At 38.9% G+C, this 19,368-nt stretch overlaps 1 protein-coding gene across 1 annotated transcript in view; it reads left to right on the top strand.

The window, feature by feature from the left end:
* Positions 1–19,368, top strand: part of CTNNA2 (catenin alpha 2) — a 478,603-nt gene that overhangs the window by 111,551 nt on the left and 347,684 nt on the right. Inside the window, exons 4-6 of the mRNA XM_066548773.1 lie at positions 6,848–7,018; positions 10,746–10,861; positions 12,960–13,226. Of these exons, the coding sequence (XP_066404870.1) occupies positions 6,848–7,018; positions 10,746–10,861; positions 12,960–13,226 (554 nt within the window). The remainder of the gene's footprint in view (positions 1–6,847; positions 7,019–10,745; positions 10,862–12,959; positions 13,227–19,368) is intronic.

The raw sequence follows: 19,368 nt of genomic DNA, 5'->3' as shown, positions 1-19,368 counted from the left end.
TTCCCGCTGGGGCTGTGGGAAGGTTTTTTTTCTACCTTTAGCTGTGTTTGTTCCCTAGATTAAGCAGTGTTCCCTCCTTCTCTTACTGCTTCAAGACATTCAGGTAGGATCTAAGTGTAAGGAAAAGCACCAATTAGCAGGAACACAAAAGTGACCCTCAAAACAAACAGGGAGCTGATAATCCACCAGACTGATCAATCTCATCATCAATCCTTCCCCCTCCTCACAGTGCTTCCCATGTGCTGACATTATCAGCTTGCTGCTCCCTCTTTTTCACAGATCACTGGGATTTTTTGATAAATTTTGGTATGAAAACGCATCTTGCTGGAAAATATCAACCCTTTGAACTGAAGCTTATCTCAAAAAATATCAATTTCAAATAAACTCTTTATTGGGTATTTTCTTTTCATGTGATGATAGAGAGTGATGGAACTGATTCTAATTATGATTTTGAACTTAGTTCACGGTGCCTTGGGCACAGATAGAATCTACCCTTGAACTTGCTTTCCTGTACAGTATTTGTGAGCCTCTTCAGGCCCCAGAATGAAAATAATATCCAGAATGGGTGAATCTGTGTGCCTAATGCCACAGTGGTTTTCTTGGTGGGCTTCCTTTTCCATGAATTTTGGGTGCTTTTCAAATGTTGTTCCCTTCTGTACCTGATACGTTAAATTTATTAATGACAGCTCTATTTAAATTAATAAATTGTTATGCAGAAACCTATTAAATGATTAAACTCAAGATGTTAATCACTAGGAATTACAGATTTTTCTTTGTCAGTTCCATTCATTTTAGTTCTTTTTTACAATAATGATTTCAATGAATGTACCATGCACAGTTCACCAGAAAGACAGCAACTTTTCTGAACATTTTCCACTGCAGTTTCTTACTTAGGTGATGAACTATTCTACTCATTTTGAATGTGCTTCTTGATGCAACCTTGCAGCTTTTGGATAAAGAGGAAAATATTTATTTTAAATTAGAGATTTCAAATTTTTAGTATGAACGTTGGAATTGTGGGAAAATTGGTACTGAACTCCTTGTTGACAGGACAAGGGAGAAGATATTTCAACTTAGAGTAGATGTAGATGGGATATTAGGAAAAAAATTGTTCTCTGTGAGGGTGAGGAGGCCCTGCACAGGTGCCCAGAGAAGCTGTTGCTCGCTCTGGATCCCTGCAAGTGTCCAAGACCAGGCTGGATGGGGTTTGGAGCAACCTGGGCTAGTGGAAGGTGTCCCTGCCCGTGGCAGAAGGTGGAACAAGATGGGGTTTATGATCCCTTCCATTCCAAACCTCTCTGTGATTTCATGTTTTGTCAAACATAGTTCAGCAGCGTGATTTTTTTTACCAGGATACAAATAAAGCCACATTATAATTCAGCTGAGCTTGATTTTTTAAATTTGCCTCTGTATTTATTGATATCTCGAGAGGTCCAATGTGGTTTTGTGTTCCCAGACACAGTGCTGAGCATCTGAAATGTTCATGTTGATGTTCCCTGAACTCTCCAGTTCAGTGAAGGCAGATCAGTTTCATGTGTCCCTGAAGGATGTTAATCCTTGGGGTAACTGAGTTGCAGACAAAAAGGGATTAGAGATACTAGTGTATCCTCACATCCCAAATAATTTCGGTTTTAATTGAAATTTAATTGGGTTTTTATTGTACTTAAGTGTGTCAGTGATGTTCCAAATGCACGATTAATTCTGACTATTAATTAGAAAAAGTTCCTTCTAAAACATAACATTAGTGGATAAATTGTCTTATGTTGTCGTAGATATTGGCTAAATACCCAAAAGTTCTGTATTCTTGCTATTTTCAGTCCCTCAGGAAAGAAGTAGTTGGGTTAATTAAAATTACATATTTTTATGGTCCATGAAGTGAATGATGTGATGTGTTCTTGGATCTAAGAGAGAACATTGAATCTAAAATACCTACTAGATTTAAGGATATCCATCCATTGTGCTTTAAAATTCAGAGTGATTCATCTTCCATCCCTCTGTCTTAAATATCAAATGTAGAGTGAGTCAAATGTAAGTGAACTGGATTGTCTGTACAATCAGTTCCACAGAGACACAGCTCCAGGAGCTGAAATGTGACAGGGAAAGTCTGGGCTTGATCAGACATTGCCTTTTCTGGCCCTGAAATCCATTAAAATGATGAGAACAGTGGTCATCCTCCCACAGATGGAGAACAAAGTCCCAGCTGAAAATGGAAGAGGAGATTTAGGGGACATAGTAGTAAAGATTTAGGAAAAAGACTTTAAGGAAAGGGGAGACTAAACAGCCATTGGTGTGAAGCTTTTAGAATTATCAATAGAATTTTTAATGCATATTTGTATTTAATAAGTATGTAGGATGAAAATGGTCTACAAACAACTTCCACATTAATAGCAAACAGGTTAATAGTGAAATGAACATTTTCAATTATGGAGAATGGTTTTTAAAATCCTGTAAACAAAATACGATGTTTTAAGAGATGTGGTAAATAATCAACGTGATTAATAAGGCAGGAGGAATATAGATAGTGAGAAACCAACCATCCAGGATCAGATTAAGGTCATTATTCCTGAAATTTGGCTGTTCAGATACATACTGGTATGGAAAGTGAGTGATCCTACTCTATTTGGTGAATTTCTAGACACGTCCAAGGGGTGTAAAACTGCAGATCTTTGCATCCTGAAGGGTTTGCTTTTGTTTCTTAAGACAACGTCCATGGTGAAAGGATTAAAAACCTGCTTACATGATTTAAATATACCTTATTAACAATTATGGGTTGTTCAAATCTATCATATTATCATTTAGTATAATTCTCACTCTTTTAGATGGAATCTGCAACTCATTTTGGGTCTATATATTATAATTTATGATAGCTTCATAACAGTGCATTTGCTCTAATTACAAGGAGAGCACTCTAAAATACTTCCATTATGTCATGGATCAGTTGTTCTGTCTTTTTAATCATGGACATGTAGAACAAAAGGAAAAATCTGAAAGAAATGGATTAATTAGACTGCAGCTTTATTAGCTTCTTCCATTTGGGAACTGCTCAAGAGTGGTGCATCCAATCAATTTGTCATTGTTCTGGTAATTATTTCCAGGTGTTTGGTGTATTGTCAGCATCCCGTACTGATCACAGCTATTCTCTGCATTGCTACTCAGTGCCCATCTTCTATCTCTTAATAAACACTTCAAGGCTTTGGATAAAATGATATTTCCTCTGTCTATTAACCATTGAAAGCCTTGGTTCAATGCTTTCCTCACAGGTAGATGTTTTACCCTAAGTCTGCTCATGAACTTCCAGTAGCTTTTTTGGTGACCTTTGCAATCATCTGTTGACAGATGTTTGCAGTTGTTAAGCTCTGGGGACATGGTGGCATCTTTGGGGTGTCCTGTGTAGGGACAGGAGCTGCACTCAGTAATCCCTACAGTTCCAGCCCAGGATATTCTGGGATTCCATGAGTATTTCTCATAGCTGCAAGTGGTCCTAAAAACCTGCAGTTCTTATAATTTGTACTCCAGAAGCCGAATTGTTTCATGGGCTGCTGTAATGATTATAGAAATGGATATTGTGTGCAATTGGAGGGGGCTGAAGTACTGCCTTTAGCCTGTCAGGACTCCTCACAAAAATTCACAAAGCCAAAAAGGAACAATAGGGACAAGAGTGGAATAAGAACACAGTGAAACTGAAGGACAAATGGGTCATGAGAAAAAAATGGATTTAAATTATCTACAAATACAGGCAGGATGGCATTAAAGTGTCCCTAATGAAAGGAACCTGTCAGATTCTGGAGTTCATTTTGGAGTCAGTTTCTTATATAGGATTAATTGGGGTTAAATGTCTGAGCTGTTTCTAAGATGGAAGCTTGATAAGTTTATGAGTGTAACTATTATCATATTAAGATTAGTATTAATTACATTATCACTTGACTGACTGCAGTGGCAAGGAAGCAGACCTGATGGCTTCAGATGTCTGTGTTTCTTGTGTTGACCCAATTTTCACTGAAAGTAATTTAATATAGATTACAGAACAACTTGAAATGCATTTGGAAAGAAATGGATAACTAAATGGAGGGTTGAATTTTTCCAGATTAAAAAAGTTTCTCTAAAGAATAATTGAGCCAGCTGAAGCTCCACTGATACCTTTAGCCTAAGAGTAGTTTGATGCCACTGCTGTAAAAGGATTAAAATATGTTAATTGGCACTGAGAGATGACCCTTCCTCCCCATAACTGCTAGTTTCTTTGATTATTAGTTTCTAAATTACGAACTATTAGATTTTCTTAAGTTTTAAACAACCTGCTGTGAACTTTTGTACCTTTTTTGGTTTGCTTATTTGAATATGTCTATTTAATAATTTCTACTTCATTGTTTTGGAGTTTTATTTCACCTAATGTGAGCTAAGATTAACTATCTAATCCAAGTTCCTTTAAGGTTTTTTGGTTTTGTTTGTTTCTGTTTCCATTTGACCCTCTGTGCATTTTTCCTCTGCCATTGAGTGTTGATTTTAAAATCTTTTTGCAAGGGATATCTCCTTGGATATTCAAGTCTAAGAAGATAATTTTCCTTCTTGCTTTCCTGATGCCACTGGCCAATTATCAAATACTACCTCTTTCTTTCATAGTCCAATATAAATATTTGTGTGAAGCTGCACACTGCTAATTTGGCAGAAAATGATAAAATCTCTTCAGTACCAAAACGGAAGTTAAACAATTTTCAGGCTTCTGATTCCAAAATCAAAAGCTTGCTTTGGCTTCAGCTTGGATTTCTCTAAAATTCAGTATTTTCACTTACAAGGGGTTTTCTGCTGGATGCTTGGAAACACTTCCATCTCATCCAGGAATGAGGATTCATCCTGAATCCTACTTAGAGCTTAAAAAAGGGAAAAACCTTGCTGGGATTTCCTGTGGTTGTTTGTGTCCTCTTGGGTCCAATGAGCTCAGTATGCTCCAAGAGTGCACTTTGGAGCAAAGTCTTTATTTACTCTGGGACTGTTGGTTTCCCTCCATAAATAATTGGAGGGAAGGTGATGCCTTGCAATGTTACACTGGTTGGATGAAGCCAGTCCTGCACTGGGATCAAATTCCCAGCTAGGAAACTCACATCCAACCCTTGCTCACATGCTGGGCTCTCAGCTGTTCTGTGGTTGCCCTCAATATCTCCTTTTACATGAAATATTGGAGTCACTGACTAATAATAATAAGAGGTTTATTCTGAATTTTTAGCACACTCTCAGCCAAAAGTTGTGGATAAAATTTTCAAGCAACTGTTTGAATTAAAGGAAGTTTTAGAAAAAAAATCTTTGTGGCATCAGAATTCCTTGCTCTTAGTTTCAGTGATTTTTGTCACACAAGTAAAATGCATGGGAAGGTAGGGACAGCAAACTGTGGTCCTCCTACAGAAACTTTGTTTTCTTTTTTACCTTGAATTTCAGCTCTGTGATGCTGAGCAATATAGCATTTAAGTATGTTTAGAAACTTGGTGTTCTCCTTTAGCAATGATTGTTTGTTAATTGTCTCCTAAGAAATTTGTAGAGAGTTTTGCCAACCCTATGGAAAGCTAAGAGGAATATATAGCTTTAGAAATGAGGCACTTGAATTGTATTTTGAAATTTTATATTATCAGCTTATCATCCAAGATACTCTGCTTGCAAATTATAATTTGAACATACATTCCTAATGGTAAATATAATAAGGAAAATAGTTCTGATGGGAATTAATCACTGTGGCCGTCTTAAATCTCTCCCCCACTATTTGCATTGTCTTGTGGGAAGTTTTGCCATCTGGGATTTTTTTTAATGTTGTTGTAATGGTCTTAAAAGCAATGTAAATATGCTTTGATTGCACATTAGACGTACTTTCTTATTGAGATTCTGCACTGGAGACAAACTGGATTTTTTTTAACAACAGCAAAGATTGGGTTAATATAAAATCTGTGAATCATAGCCAGGCTGGGAGAGGTGTGGTTGTTCAGCTTGGAGAAGAGGAGGCTCCAGAGAGACCTTCCAGTGCCAAAATGGACTCCAGGAGAGCTGGAGAGGGACTTGAGACACAGCATGGAGTGGCAGGACAAGAGGGAATGGCTTCAAACTGCCGGGGTGCAGGGTTAGATGGGATATTGAGAAGGAATTCTTGCCTGTGAGGGTGGGGAGGTCTAGGGGGATACAATATAAGAAATAAAAGGTAGTATAGAAAGTGATCTTACCCATTAAGGAGTTGCAGCTGGGTTAATTACTGAAGATTGGGAACAGGCCTGATGTTAACAGGCCACAGCTGTAGCCAATCAGAGGAGTGTTATAAAAGAGTGGATTGGTTGGCTGAGGGGGAGCTGGAGTCAGTTGGCTGCTGTGAGGAAGAGGAAGAGTCAGTGCCTGGAGGAGCTGCCTGCAAGAAACATCAAGGAGGTACAAAACTGGCAATATGGAACCCTTGAAATGTAATGACAATAGAACTCTTGCACTATAATGACAACAGGGAGGCCCTGGAAAGGTTGCCCAGGGAAGCTGTGGCAGTCCCTGGATCCCTGGAAAAGTCCAAGGAGAAGTTAGAGGGGCTTGGATTGCCCTGGGAGAGTGGAAGATGTCCCTGGAGTGGATCTGGATGGGTTTTAACATCCCTTCCAACCCAAGAGTTTTGTGGTTCTCTGATTTTTTTTTTCCCAGCAGCAGTTACTTTATATACTTCGTGAAGAAATAAAACCCACAAGTCTGGGCTTTAACATCCCTTCCAACCCAAGAGTTTTGTGGTTCTCTGATTTTTTTTTTTTCCCAGCAGCACTTACTTTATATACTTAATGAAAAAATGAACCCCACAAGCCTGAACGCTAACCCGAGCGCCGTTTGTGTTCCGCTCCAGGAGAGACGATGCGCATCGCCTCGTCCGAGTTCGCCGATGACCCCTGCTCCTCGGTGAAGAGGGGCACCATGGTGCGCGCTGCCCGTGCCCTGCTCTCGGCCGTCACTCGCCTGCTCATCCTGGCTGACATGGCTGATGTCATGAGGCTCCTCTCACACCTCAAAATCGTAGGTGTTTTTCACCTTCTCTCTTGGGTTTGTGTGCTTTGGGCGTGGAAAAAAAGGATGAATCAGTTAAGAAGGTGACTGTCCACAGTCCGTAGTCTCTGCTTGGTTCTCTTGAAGTGCTGATCAGAGGTAGGAGTTAACACATTTCTGCATTAGTCTCTTTCATTTTCTAATTATGCAGAAGTTAATATTTGAACATTTAAAGCAAATTTTGTGAGCTGTGAGTCTTCAGTGACTGGACTAATACTGCTGTTAAACAGCTCTCTGACCTGAACTGAAACATTCGCTTCACTCACATCTTATCCCAGTTACTTTCCCAGTATTTTTGTGTTCTGGCACAATTTAGGTGCTATAGCTGTCTACTCTTCTTTTTTTTTCTCTTTGTTCTGAATATATCTAAAGATCGAATGTTTAATTTGGAGAGAGACAATAGTACAACTGTCTAATCAAAGAGTAAAGAGGAATTAAAGATTACCATGATAGTTTGGACAGATATATATTCACTTTTGACCACCACATTCACAATTTTATACAGGAGTATTAAAAAGATTTTCAGTTGAAACTAGGAAATGCATTTTTCCACCTTCCCTAGCTGTTGCACTTACATTTTTATTGCAGAAACAAATCATCAAAAACCTCTGAAACAAAATAAAATTGTGCATAAAATCGTATACAAAATATTTAAAGCCTACAGAGTGCATGTGTGAATTCAACAGAGGAGATGGAGGGTTGCTTCTTTTTAGCAACTGTTCAAAAAGTTGTTTGGTTTTTTTTCCTTTTTTTTAATTTGTCTTTTTGACGGTGCAACTGCAATTTGATGTTCTGGAAAAACAAAATCCTTCAACTTGCAAACTGTGCAGATAACCTGAATAGCTGGAAAACAGTTTTCATAAGGAAAGAGGCTGATTTTTCAGCACAGGTTCTAGTGAGCTCTGCTTTAATGGATAAAATGCTGCTCTCAGAATTGTCAGCACATGGCTCTGGTTATGTGCAGTGTAAGCAGTGTCTCTCTCCAATATGCTTTAAATTTTTCCTCTCTATAATGCTCCATGTTACTGTAATTCAGATTGTCCTTTCCTAGCAAGGCCAACACTTGAATATCATAAGCAACAGCTTTTTTCTGAACATTATGATGAAAATTTTTATTCAAGCTCTTTCATGGGAAATGAGAAATTCTGTTCTCCCATCTGAGATTTCTTTTGCAGCAGAGTACTCTGTTGTGTAAAATACAAATGTCCAGTGCTGGTTTGTAAGTGGGTGTATTTACTTGCACAGTTTGCACCCAGATTTGCAGGGGCTGTGTCTGGAAGTTGTAATCTCTGCATTTATCCAATGATATTACAAGTTCAGTTTCAGAAGTCAGTGATCTCAGTGGTTCTTTTCAGCAAAATTCAACATTCAACCTAAATTGTCACTTTTATTTTCATGTTAAAAAGGGTAATTTATTTCTGAGGATTGAACATGTAAATATCCTTATTTTACCACTTTACAGTGCTAACTGCTTTTAGACAAATGAATTACTAGGGGGAAAAATGGTTATCCTATACAAAATTGATGGAGGAAAAGCTATTCTATTGACTCAAAGGTAACCTTCAAAGACTTGTGTAAGTTACCCATAAAATTAATGAACTCAAATAATTCTGCATGTCAGAGTAATGAAGCCTGATTTATGCTGAATTGTGCTGTAATCAGTTTTCTCTGAAAGCATGTCAAAGGCTTCCCAGGAAATGGTGCATTTTAATTAGTGTTTTAGAGGGAATATATGCAGGTGCTTTCTGGAAGGATTCTTGGTCATTGCATATCTTTTACACTGCTAAAATTAGAGATAGTGGTTATTGCAGAAGCTTTTGTAACACATTAAAAAACCATGTACCATCATAGTATGTGGTCATGCACACAGAGGATTATAGCTCTATTGTAATTAACTCCAGGCTAGTTAATCAGAGGGACAGATCAGTTGAAGTTGAGTGTTGTCTGAAGGAGGAGAATTTGCTCCAGTATGAATATGTAAAAAAGAAATTGTAATAAGAAAAATATCATTAAAGGGAGCTTGTGCTCCTGTCCATTCTAGTATTTCTCATAACTGATTTCTTCCTTTTGGAGTCTCTGGTCTGACTGACATGATAGAGTATGATCAGCATCCTTTGAAATCTGATTATCAGAGTGGAATCTCTGACAAAATTTTCAGGATTTCTATTTAATATGGAGCAGGACTTAAAAAAAAACGTGTATCAGTCTGTCATGCCTGTGCTTGGCATTACAGACATAATAAAGATGAAACTTTCAGGTATTTTAATGTAAATGTTTTCTGATAAAAATGGAAAATCGTGTATTTTGCAAGAAGTTCTGCAAGAACAAGTTATTTAATACATTGATGCTTTTCCAATTTGTGTTAATGGTAAAGCAGCCAGTTCATTCTTTAAAAAAACTCTGTTCTTAAGATTAAAAGAAGAGAGAACTTGAATTCTGAATAAGATTGTAGCCTGTAAATTGGCAGAACTTGGTTTATAATTTCCAGCATAACAGCTATGAATTTATGTTCCTGAATTATGCATTTTCCAATAGAAATGTATGAGTTTGCTACTCTACTGCCCTGTAATTTGTAAATCTGCAGTAAGTAGGTAAAAGCTCAAAATGAAAATATACTCTCTCAGTGGTAGGAAAACACAGAGCAACTCAAGCAATAAAAAGACAGGTTCTGCACATAATTGTGCCTTTCTAAACTGTTAGACACCAGCTACTGCTGAATTTATCAATTCCCAGCAATGTCTGGAGGGCTGCAGACCCTTCCTTGTCCCCATGCCAATAATCCCTTGCCTTTTGAGGGGAAAATTTGTTATGCATGTTCTTATGAACTGCAGCTTTTAGCTGAACAACAGCTTTTAGCAAGAAGGATCAGTTCTTTTCAGTTGTCAATATTTTTGCTTGGAATTGCATTATCTTGCAAGAGAGAGAATAACAACTTTGAATTTCCATCTAGTCACAGTAATGCTTCCTTTACTTATTGCATGAAAAGAGCATTTTATCCCTTCAGATATTTTTCTTGCTTTGCATAAGGTAAAGGTTCTCAATACATTTGGTGGAACAACTTGTTTGTGGAAGTAGGGTTTTATATTTTTGTCTGTTAGCTACAGCATCACTGGAAAAGTGCAGGTGTGGGTTTTTGGGTAGATTCTTTTCTCAGTGTTAAATAACTAAAGAAAGAAAGCTCATAGCTGAGGAAAAAAGAAATAATGCAAATATTCTGGGTTGAAGCTATCATTTGATTCACAAAGATAGATGGTTTTGGATTTATCAGGGTAAATTCAAACCTTAATGGTAAGTTTGAATTTCATTTTTAAATGTTTCTTGTCCAGAAGTGATAACTTTCGTTGTTTTCCTATAAAGCCTGTACCACACATTAAGAACATACTCGTGTATTTTGTTTTGAACCCCACAGATATTAAATATTTCATCAGGTAAGTGTGGGTGGGGAAATGAAAACAGTGCTATCTTTGACATTATCTTTACATGATCCCAAAGCACACTAAATGGACAGTAATGCAGAGTGACAGCTGCTCTATTAAAAACCTAATTAAAGTTCATGGGACTCTCATAAAGCTTCTGTACAGTGATGGATGTGAAACCTAAATTGGGTCCATGTAAGACAGAGTATTGGATGGAGCAGTCACAGACTTTGTCAAAGAGTGGCTTCAAATGCTGACTGAGCTGATTTATTGTGTTGTAGGTAGAGGAGGCACTAGAAGCTGTGAAAAATGCCACAAATGAGCAAGATCTAGCCAATCGCTTTAAGGAATTTGGGAAGGAAATGGTTAAACTGAACTATGTTGCTGCAAGGCGACAACAGGTGAGTACAGGAGTGGCTGGAAAAGTCCATCTTCATTCTACAGTTCTCCTCTTTTATGTCCAGGTCTGGTTTAAAATGTACAATGAACCACTAATTGCTATGTCATGGCCTATAATTTAATTGCACTGATTATTTTTGAATGCGATGAAGTTTTTCAGAAGTGCCATTTCTTTAAAAGTACCTTCCAAGAGGCCTCAATTAATAACAGATTGAAGGGTGAAAAGGGAAGTGATTCAGGAGGTTGAGGATAGTTTTAATTCGATGATTATTCCCATTTAATTCTAACCTATGCAGATTTCAGGTCACTCTGACAGCTGGTAAAGCACGAGCTCTTTGCTAGTTCAGTATAATTCAAGTTCAGGAGGAACAGAAACCTACTTTGTGCTTAAAACCATTATTAATAATTTTCAGATTTTTTTTTAAAAAAATATTCATTTATCCATTTATTCATTGCTAAGGCAGCTGAAAAAGAGGCCAGAAATTCATGATAACATTTATTCAAGGATGGTTATTGTACAACTTTGCAATAAAGATAGCTTTCCCCTGAACCCTGCTCTTTTCAAGATACTGTAGACTTGTATAAGGTCTCTCCAACTTCAATTATATTTGAATACCACCAATAATTCAAGGATGTGCCATCTTTGTACTGCATTGAACACTGGATTTGGAAAGCTGCCTTTCCATATTCATCCACCTATTTACCTTATTTTCTGAATTGCAGTAATGACAATTTTCTTCTGAATCATGATTGTGGGGCTTTTTTATGAAAAATAGTCTTTTTAGAGTTATACTAAAATTGAATCATTGAATATCTCAAGTTGGAAGAGACCTGTAAGGATCATCAAGCTCATCTCCCTGCTCCTTGCAGAACTACAGAAAGCAAATCATCTGACTAGGGCAAATAAATTAAAATGTAGAATCTAGGCACTATATGGAGAATGCTCTTCTGTACATTCAGACACTTCCCCTGTGGAAATAGATCTGCAAATATGGGAAAAAGGGAAAATGTGAAAGTTAATGGATGTTTATATCTCTTAAGTTTTCATTGAAGACACAAGAAAATGCCAAAAATTCTCTCTGAAGACTGTTACCTGTCAGCCACATGTGGTTGAAATTAATCAGTGGGTAGAACCTTTAAATCCAGAATATTTGGGTCCTTTTTCAGTGCTGTCGATGGATTCCATGTGTGGACATAAACTGTACAGCTCTCCAGACTGGTTTGTTCATAGTTTTAAAGTAGAAGTAATAATATTTTTTTATTTCTAATTAATATTATGAGGGCTGTCCTAATGTTTGTAAGGCTTTCAAGGACAATATGATCTATACTATGATACAATATGATATACACTGTAACTGAAAAAAAAATCAGGGGTTATTAATAATAATACATAATTCTGATAACATATTGTGCAGTATCTGATTTTTGTCACAGGAAACAAAAGAAAGTATCTGTCATATTCTAAATATAAAGACTCTAAATGATATGAGAAATTGAGCAAAATGTGAAGGGAACCAAAATAGAAATATTGAGAGGCACATTTAGTAGATTTTTAAGAACTACAACCATATGGTGTTAGGTTATAGGTTGGACTGGGTGATCTCAAAGCTTTTTTCCAGCTTAGTTAATTCTTGTGATTTTCCTGTTAATTCCTTAGTTAATTCCTATGATTCTATGGTATTTGTCTATGTAATACTTCTAATTTGATTTTTTAAAGGTCTACCTTATGATAATTTTATAAAGGACGTGAATGTAGTAATTAGAAAAACAAGGCACTTGCTGCAACAGGAGTGTTGCCATTATGGCATCAGCAGAAGGAATCCAGTTGTTTGGGAAGAGTAATTTTGAATGTTTTATGCACATTTGTAGTCGGTTTTTGCAAAAGGGAAGTACTCTTAGGTAAGATATTGCAAGCAGATTGTAACAGGTGTAGTGACACAGAAGGACTCGATGTCCTTGGGCAGGAGGGGAATTCTTTCAGTGATTTATGGTGGGTTCTGCCATGGATTCCATCACTGCACGGCGTCCATGCCCGGATGCTCCAGGCAGTGCATTCCAACACAAGCCCTTTCATTTCCAACTCTGTGTGCTCTCACGCAGGAGCTGAAGGATCCTCACTGCAGGGACGAGATGGCCGCGGCGCGCGGGGCTCTGAAGAAGAACGCCACCATGTTGTACACGGCCTCGCAGGCCTTCCTGCGCCACCCCGACGTGGCGGCCACCAGGGCCAACAGGGACTACGTCTTCAAGCAAGTGCAGGAGGCCATTGCTGGCATCTCCAACGCTGCCCAGGCCACCTCACCCACTGATGAGAACAAGGGCCACACTGGCATAGGAGAGCTTGCTGCTGCTTTGAATGAGTTTGATGTGAGTATCAGCAGGGTGTTACTGGAATAATTACCAATATAGCTGGACGGGATGTTCCTGAGCTTGTCTGGCCCTTGGTGCTGAGCCAAAAAGTGGCAACTGTGGTGTTTTACCCCAGATACACTATAGGCTAGCTGGATGTTGCAGCTGGGTGCTTGGAGACAAGTACAGGCATGCAGGAGCTCAGGTTTCCCTCTGGTGGAAAAGCTTTAAGGCGATGGTGAAGGAAAGGAGCTGGTTCTGCTGGAGGGTTTTGATTTAGAGCTTTATTCTGGCCCAGAGGCCTCTGAATCCTGCGACAGCTCCAATAGAACTCTCTGAACCACATGGTTTGCTCTCCCTTTAAACTGGGGGAGAGGGGGAGGGAAGGAATATGGGGACCACCAACAAGGTACCGAAGGGGAGGTCTCAAGGGACAAAGGACACCTGGATGGCCCAATGCCCCCAGGGGTAGAGGGCATCTTTTGAATTCTGCCAATCTCTCAATGCCCTTCTGGAATGCCAGGTTTGACAGACAGTGCTCAGCAGGGGTCAGGGTGTGGAGAGGAGAGGTGATTGACATGCCTGGGGAAGGAATCTTCAGGGAGAAACCCAGGGTATCTGCGGCAAACCATGACATCTCACTGTGACATCACACTGCAACAGGGTGTGGAGAATGAGGTGTTTCTCCACACAATCTATAGAGCTTTTAACTAAGTTGTTCTTATACAGGACTCAAATTCCCCTTTTCATTCACATCCATTTCCTCAGACTGCAGAGGTATAGTAAATCAAGCCACCATTGCAGGGAGGAATGACAGATCTGACTTTATGGATATTAGAAGGCTAATTAATTACTTTATTATACTTATTACTGTATTATTTTATCCTATATTACACTATATTTAAACTGAATCTGCACAAGCACCCAACTCAACTCAACTGCCCAGAATCTTGTGACTCTCTACTGACCGACAGTTTGGATACGTGCTTGGCCCTGATAGGCCAAGGAAACAAAACACCATCACTTTGGGTAAACAATCTCCATTTTGCTTTCTACTTTGGTACAATGCAGGAGCAGTGAATGATATAAGAATTGTTTTGATTATTCTTTTTTCTGCTTTGCTGACTGCTTCTCAGGTTCAGAGAGTGCGAATCCCACACGGAGGCAAAGGGCAGACATCGATTTATGTTGGTTTTGGTGAGGAATAGTTGTTTGCTGCTAATGGACTGGAATTACAAGGAGTTATTTGTGCTCATATGCAGTGGCTGGGATAGTGAGAAAAATAAATTCTTGTTATCCTTAGGATCCTTGACAAATCTCACTACATGGCTCTGGAAAATGCAAAGTCTGATTAATCTGGCAGTTTGGTTATGTGACCAAGATCTGAGGTTGCTTGAGTGGTACAATCATGTTTGTCTAGCAAGTCAGGAAGACAAGGAAAAAAAAAAAAAAGGAAAATGGTGATGGAGCTCAGTGTCCTGGAAACATTAACATTCAACTTGAATCTTGAATTATGTTAATCAAAGGCATGGAAAAAGCATCTTTCAGACAGAGTTGATAGCAGTCAGTTCAGCTGTGGGCAAAGTGCTGCAGCCTCTCTTCCAGCAAGAGGATACAGTTTCACTTAAGCAACTTTCCTGACAGCTAATTGTTTAGCTGTTAATTTCATTAGCAGTCCTGTCTGATGGTTTCTCCCTATCTCACATGTGAGGATTGTAGTTCAGGCAGTGAACAAAAAGGTTATTGCAGTCTCTGACAGACAGTCTCTGACAATATTTTCATCTTTCATTTTGACTTAAGGCGAAGACTTGTTGAAGTTATTATTGGGTAATGGTGTCCTTTTCACTTTGATTAAGACACAAGGTTGCAATGCCAGCATCTGTCACCTCAGGAGCTGCTCTGTCCTGCTGCATTTAGGGCTGATAGTGGAGCTGTAGTGCAGGTGGTTCATCTCACAGCATGTTGCACTGGGCTTCTCTCCTCCATCTCTTCTTACATCTGTGGCTTTTCCTGCACAGTTACTGTGGGTTAAGATTTGAGGAATTCCTCAGGGTTTTCAGGGCCCTCTCAGCCCACAGGTCCCTGGTTGGTAAGATCCTGGGAATAATGTCCCTGTGTGGTCTGATTGTGCTCCAGCTTTTGTGTGGGACTTTGCACATTATGGACAGCAAAGGTTTGACAAACAGGGACAGAAAACATGTGACTTCTCAGTCCCAAACTGATGATGCTGCTGCTGCCTTCTGGAAAAAGGGCTGTTGTTCAATGCAAAGAGAGTGGCTGTGCTTAGTGAAAATCAATGTAGTGGAGACTGTGCAAGACATCAGATATTGTCCCCTGCCTGTATAAGAATATTCATCCTTTTTCTCCTCAGGTAAAGTCTTTTCCACTTTCAGTGATGGTGCAGGAGCCATGCATGTGTGTGGGAGATGTGTAGCCATAGTAGAGAGTTCTGTTCATAATTATGTGTGGAAAAACAGCCTTTTTGGGGAATTATCTCTTATTTTAGGAAACTAAATGAAAACTTTGACTTATGAGGATCTAGATACTGAAACAATTGTATTATCCATTTTCTAACTCACTGCTTAGCTGTTGAATGAGATTTATTCACACCTAATTTTGCAACAAAGATGACATTCCTAAACTCTAGGGAAAGTCAAAATTTATAGCTGGTGATGGTGGGATGACTGTGAATTTACCTTTATGTTTTACAAGGAAGAAAACAAGCAATATTAGCAGACTAGTGAAACTGTGTCATGAGTTAAAAGGTGGTGGAGAAAAAAACATTGCTTTTTATGGTGGCACTATATTACTTCAGCAAGGGAAAGGAACTTTGTATTTTGTAATGAAAATAATTTTACAGAATATTTATTTTACAGTCTCAGTCATAATAATAATTTTATATTTTGTAGAAGTGCTTATTGAACCCTGCATTATCTGCCAAGATGAGGATTCTGTATTAAAAATAAGTTTACAGGTTTTTTTCCATTATTTTAACACTTCTCAGCCTTCATTATTTCAGATTTTGGAATCAGTGTTATGTGGCTTAGAGCTTCAAATAGCTGCAGTGTGAATAATTTGAACATTTTCTCAGTCAAAATATCATCACATAAAATACAAATAATTATTCTACGTCTTTGAAGCACAGCCATTGTGTTTAACTAGGTCTTTGGATAATTGTCTCACTCTATACACTGGGGGGTTGTGTAGAGTCACCTGTGAGTTATTAGCAGCAAAGTTTTGAAGGTGGTTGTCATTTATTGCTTCTCAGAGATAACAATTTATGTAGAAATAAGGAGAGCTCACAAATCTGTTCCTTAGTAGATTTTTTCCCTTTAAATTCCTATTTGAAGCTGATTGATGACAAAAGAATGTGTTTAATGCCTTGTTGCTTTGTCCTTTCACTTCCATGTTGCTGCTTTACTCTTAGATCATTTAAAAATAGCTATTTCTGGTCTTACTAGTAATTTCTTATTAAAATTTGGCATATATTTTATGCTCATGAAATACCTCTGAGTCCTTAATGAAACTGGGGGTGCAGAGTTTATTTCCCCCTCATGATATTTAACCAAATTTATGGAAGTTGCTTAGATAAATTTTTGAAGAACTTACTTTGAACTCTGAAAAGGCTCTGTTTGCACTCAGGAAATGGCAGTTTTGATCTGGTAAGCTCTCATCTGGTTATGGAGGGACTGCTTTGTTGGCACATGTTAAACTGTGGGATGGGTTTATCTGGTGTCCTCCCCACAGCCCTCATGGTGAGCAGCAGAGACAGGACCTCCACATGAAACTGGAGTGTGGTGGGGAGGGAGATAAAAAGAGAATGAAATTATTGAGTGAGAAGAAATGCAATAAGAAGGACCAGGAAACTGTGCTGGATGAAAACTGAGATGAAGATAGATGGCATTGACACTGATGTGTGTTTGGGAACTGCAAAGGGGTAAAAATATATGAGGCTATAAAAATCTATATTTACATCTAGAAATAAAGAAAGGAATAACTTCGTTCAGGGAAAGGGCCAGAGCTGGGGAAGGAGCAGCTGAGGGAGCTGGGCAGGGGCTCAGCCTGGAGCAAAGGAGGCTCAGGGGGGCCCTTGTGGCTCTGCACAGCTCCTGACAGGAGGGGACAGCCGGGGGGTCGGGCTGTGCCCCAGGGAACAGGGACAGGACAAGGGGACACAGCCTCAGCTGGGCCAGGGAGGCTTAGATTGGAAATCAGAGAAGTTTTCTTCACCCAAAGGCTTGTCCAGCCCTGGCACAGATGCTCCACCATTTGCTGTGGTGGAGTCCCCAAGCCTGGGGGAATTGAAAAGCCCTGGGGATGTGGCACTTGGGGACGTGGCTTATCGGTGGCCTTGGCAGGGCTGGAGTTTGACTGGATGATCCAAGAGAGCTTTTCCAATCCAAACAATTCTGTCATTCCATGATTGTCTGTGCCACAGCAAGGGCTGCACACAGACTGTTGGGAAATGTGTTCTCCATGATGGAATAGAGAGGGGGCAGTGACAGGCAAAAATAGGATTTACTGGGCACTTGGTATCTCTGGTGAGTAGGAGGGTGCCTGCTCTCAGAATATGGACTGGGATTACAATTCCTGAGTCCCAAGGAGTGGAGCTGTGTCAGTGGGATGTGCTGACAACACCTCAGAAGTGCTAATCACAGTGGAAATTCAGATTCTAGGGCTTTCAGACCTACAATTCTTTATATTTTAGGCAATTCTAAATAGTTTCCCTTAGATTTGGATATGAAAAATGAGGGCAATCATTCTTGTACAGTGCTGGGAGGGTGGGTGTAACGGTGTTGTAAATATAAAGCTGTTTACTATGCATGCACCATAACTCCATAAAAGGATTATTGCTGTGTTTGAAGCAAGGCTTGAATTATCTGCAATAAAATTAAATAGAATTTATAAATCCTCTGACTTAGAGAGGGGAGGAGAAGATATCTAAAGGAAAAAAGGACCAAAACCCCTTTCCTCCACTGATGCCAAAAGCAAATATCTGTTTTTTCTGTATTGCTCCAGAAAGAACTGATGAAATGGCTTGGCTGACTTTTCTTCCTGCCTTTTGTGTTTGTGTGTGCAAGTTCTGCCTCTAGCAATGGAATAAAATGATATTTTGTTTGTTAAAAGCAATATATAGTGCTTAGTTTTAATATATGTTAATCCAAATGGGCAAGCCCCATAGCTGAGTTTGTTTTATCTGATGTTTGATCATTTTTTATCTTTTTTAATATTGGATTTATTGTTTCTCTCTATTTTGTCTTTAAAGTTGCAATCCAGCAGTGTTGGTCCTTGTTGCTTCTCCAACTGCTGAGCCTGTGGGTCACCCTTTACTCTCTGATTTCTGAGTATGAAAATAATTTGGTTTATAAAGGAATTTAAAGGAAAAGGAGGGGAAGCGGTCACAGCACCAAACCTGACAGAGTTCAGGTGGGATTTGGACAATGCTCTTAGGCACAGGGTGGGACTCTTGGTGTTGTCTTGGGAAGGGCCTGGAGTTGGACTGGTTGATCCCTTCCAACTCAGGCATGGTTCTGTGATTTGATATGGTTCAGAATTGAAAGAGGTGGTTAAAATGCTTTTAGTACTTGAGGTACTTATGTATTTGGGATGGGTCCCAGGGTACTGAAGTTGTACTATTTTTTGTCATGAGCAGCATTTGAACTGAGAAATTACAGGCAGAGTAACTCAATCTTTAATGAATTTTTGAACAGAGCAAGTCAACTATCTGGGAGATGACTACATTTGATGAGAAACAAAGTGTCTGGTGACACTGGTCAATGTCCTCCAGGCTGTTAAATGCAGCTCATAATTAATAAATGGGCTATCATAACAGATTTTGTGACTACATTAATGCTCCTGAAGGAATATTTTGCATGGCTAGAGAATGCAGTGCACCTTAAATGGAGTGAAAGATCTAATAAGTGTGTAATGAGGGGAAAACATTACAGAGAAAGTGAAAAGACAAAGTATCTGGGTATAGCAACAGCAAAGACTGCTTTTTTTTCTTTCAGTAATAAAATTAGGAGCTGTCAAAATGTGGCAGGAATGTAACAGACAGAAAAAATGCTGTGTCATTAAGTGACTACCTTTAAAATGTTCCTTTTTGGACAAATAACTGCTAGATGATCTGAGAATGGATTTTTGCAGAACATTTATGCAA

Source organism: Molothrus aeneus, chromosome 4, assembly GCF_037042795.1.
Source record: "Molothrus aeneus isolate 106 chromosome 4, BPBGC_Maene_1.0, whole genome shotgun sequence".
NCBI classification, from domain to species: domain Eukaryota; kingdom Metazoa; phylum Chordata; class Aves; order Passeriformes; family Icteridae; genus Molothrus; species Molothrus aeneus.
This window is presented reverse-complemented; position numbering and strand designations above follow the sequence as displayed.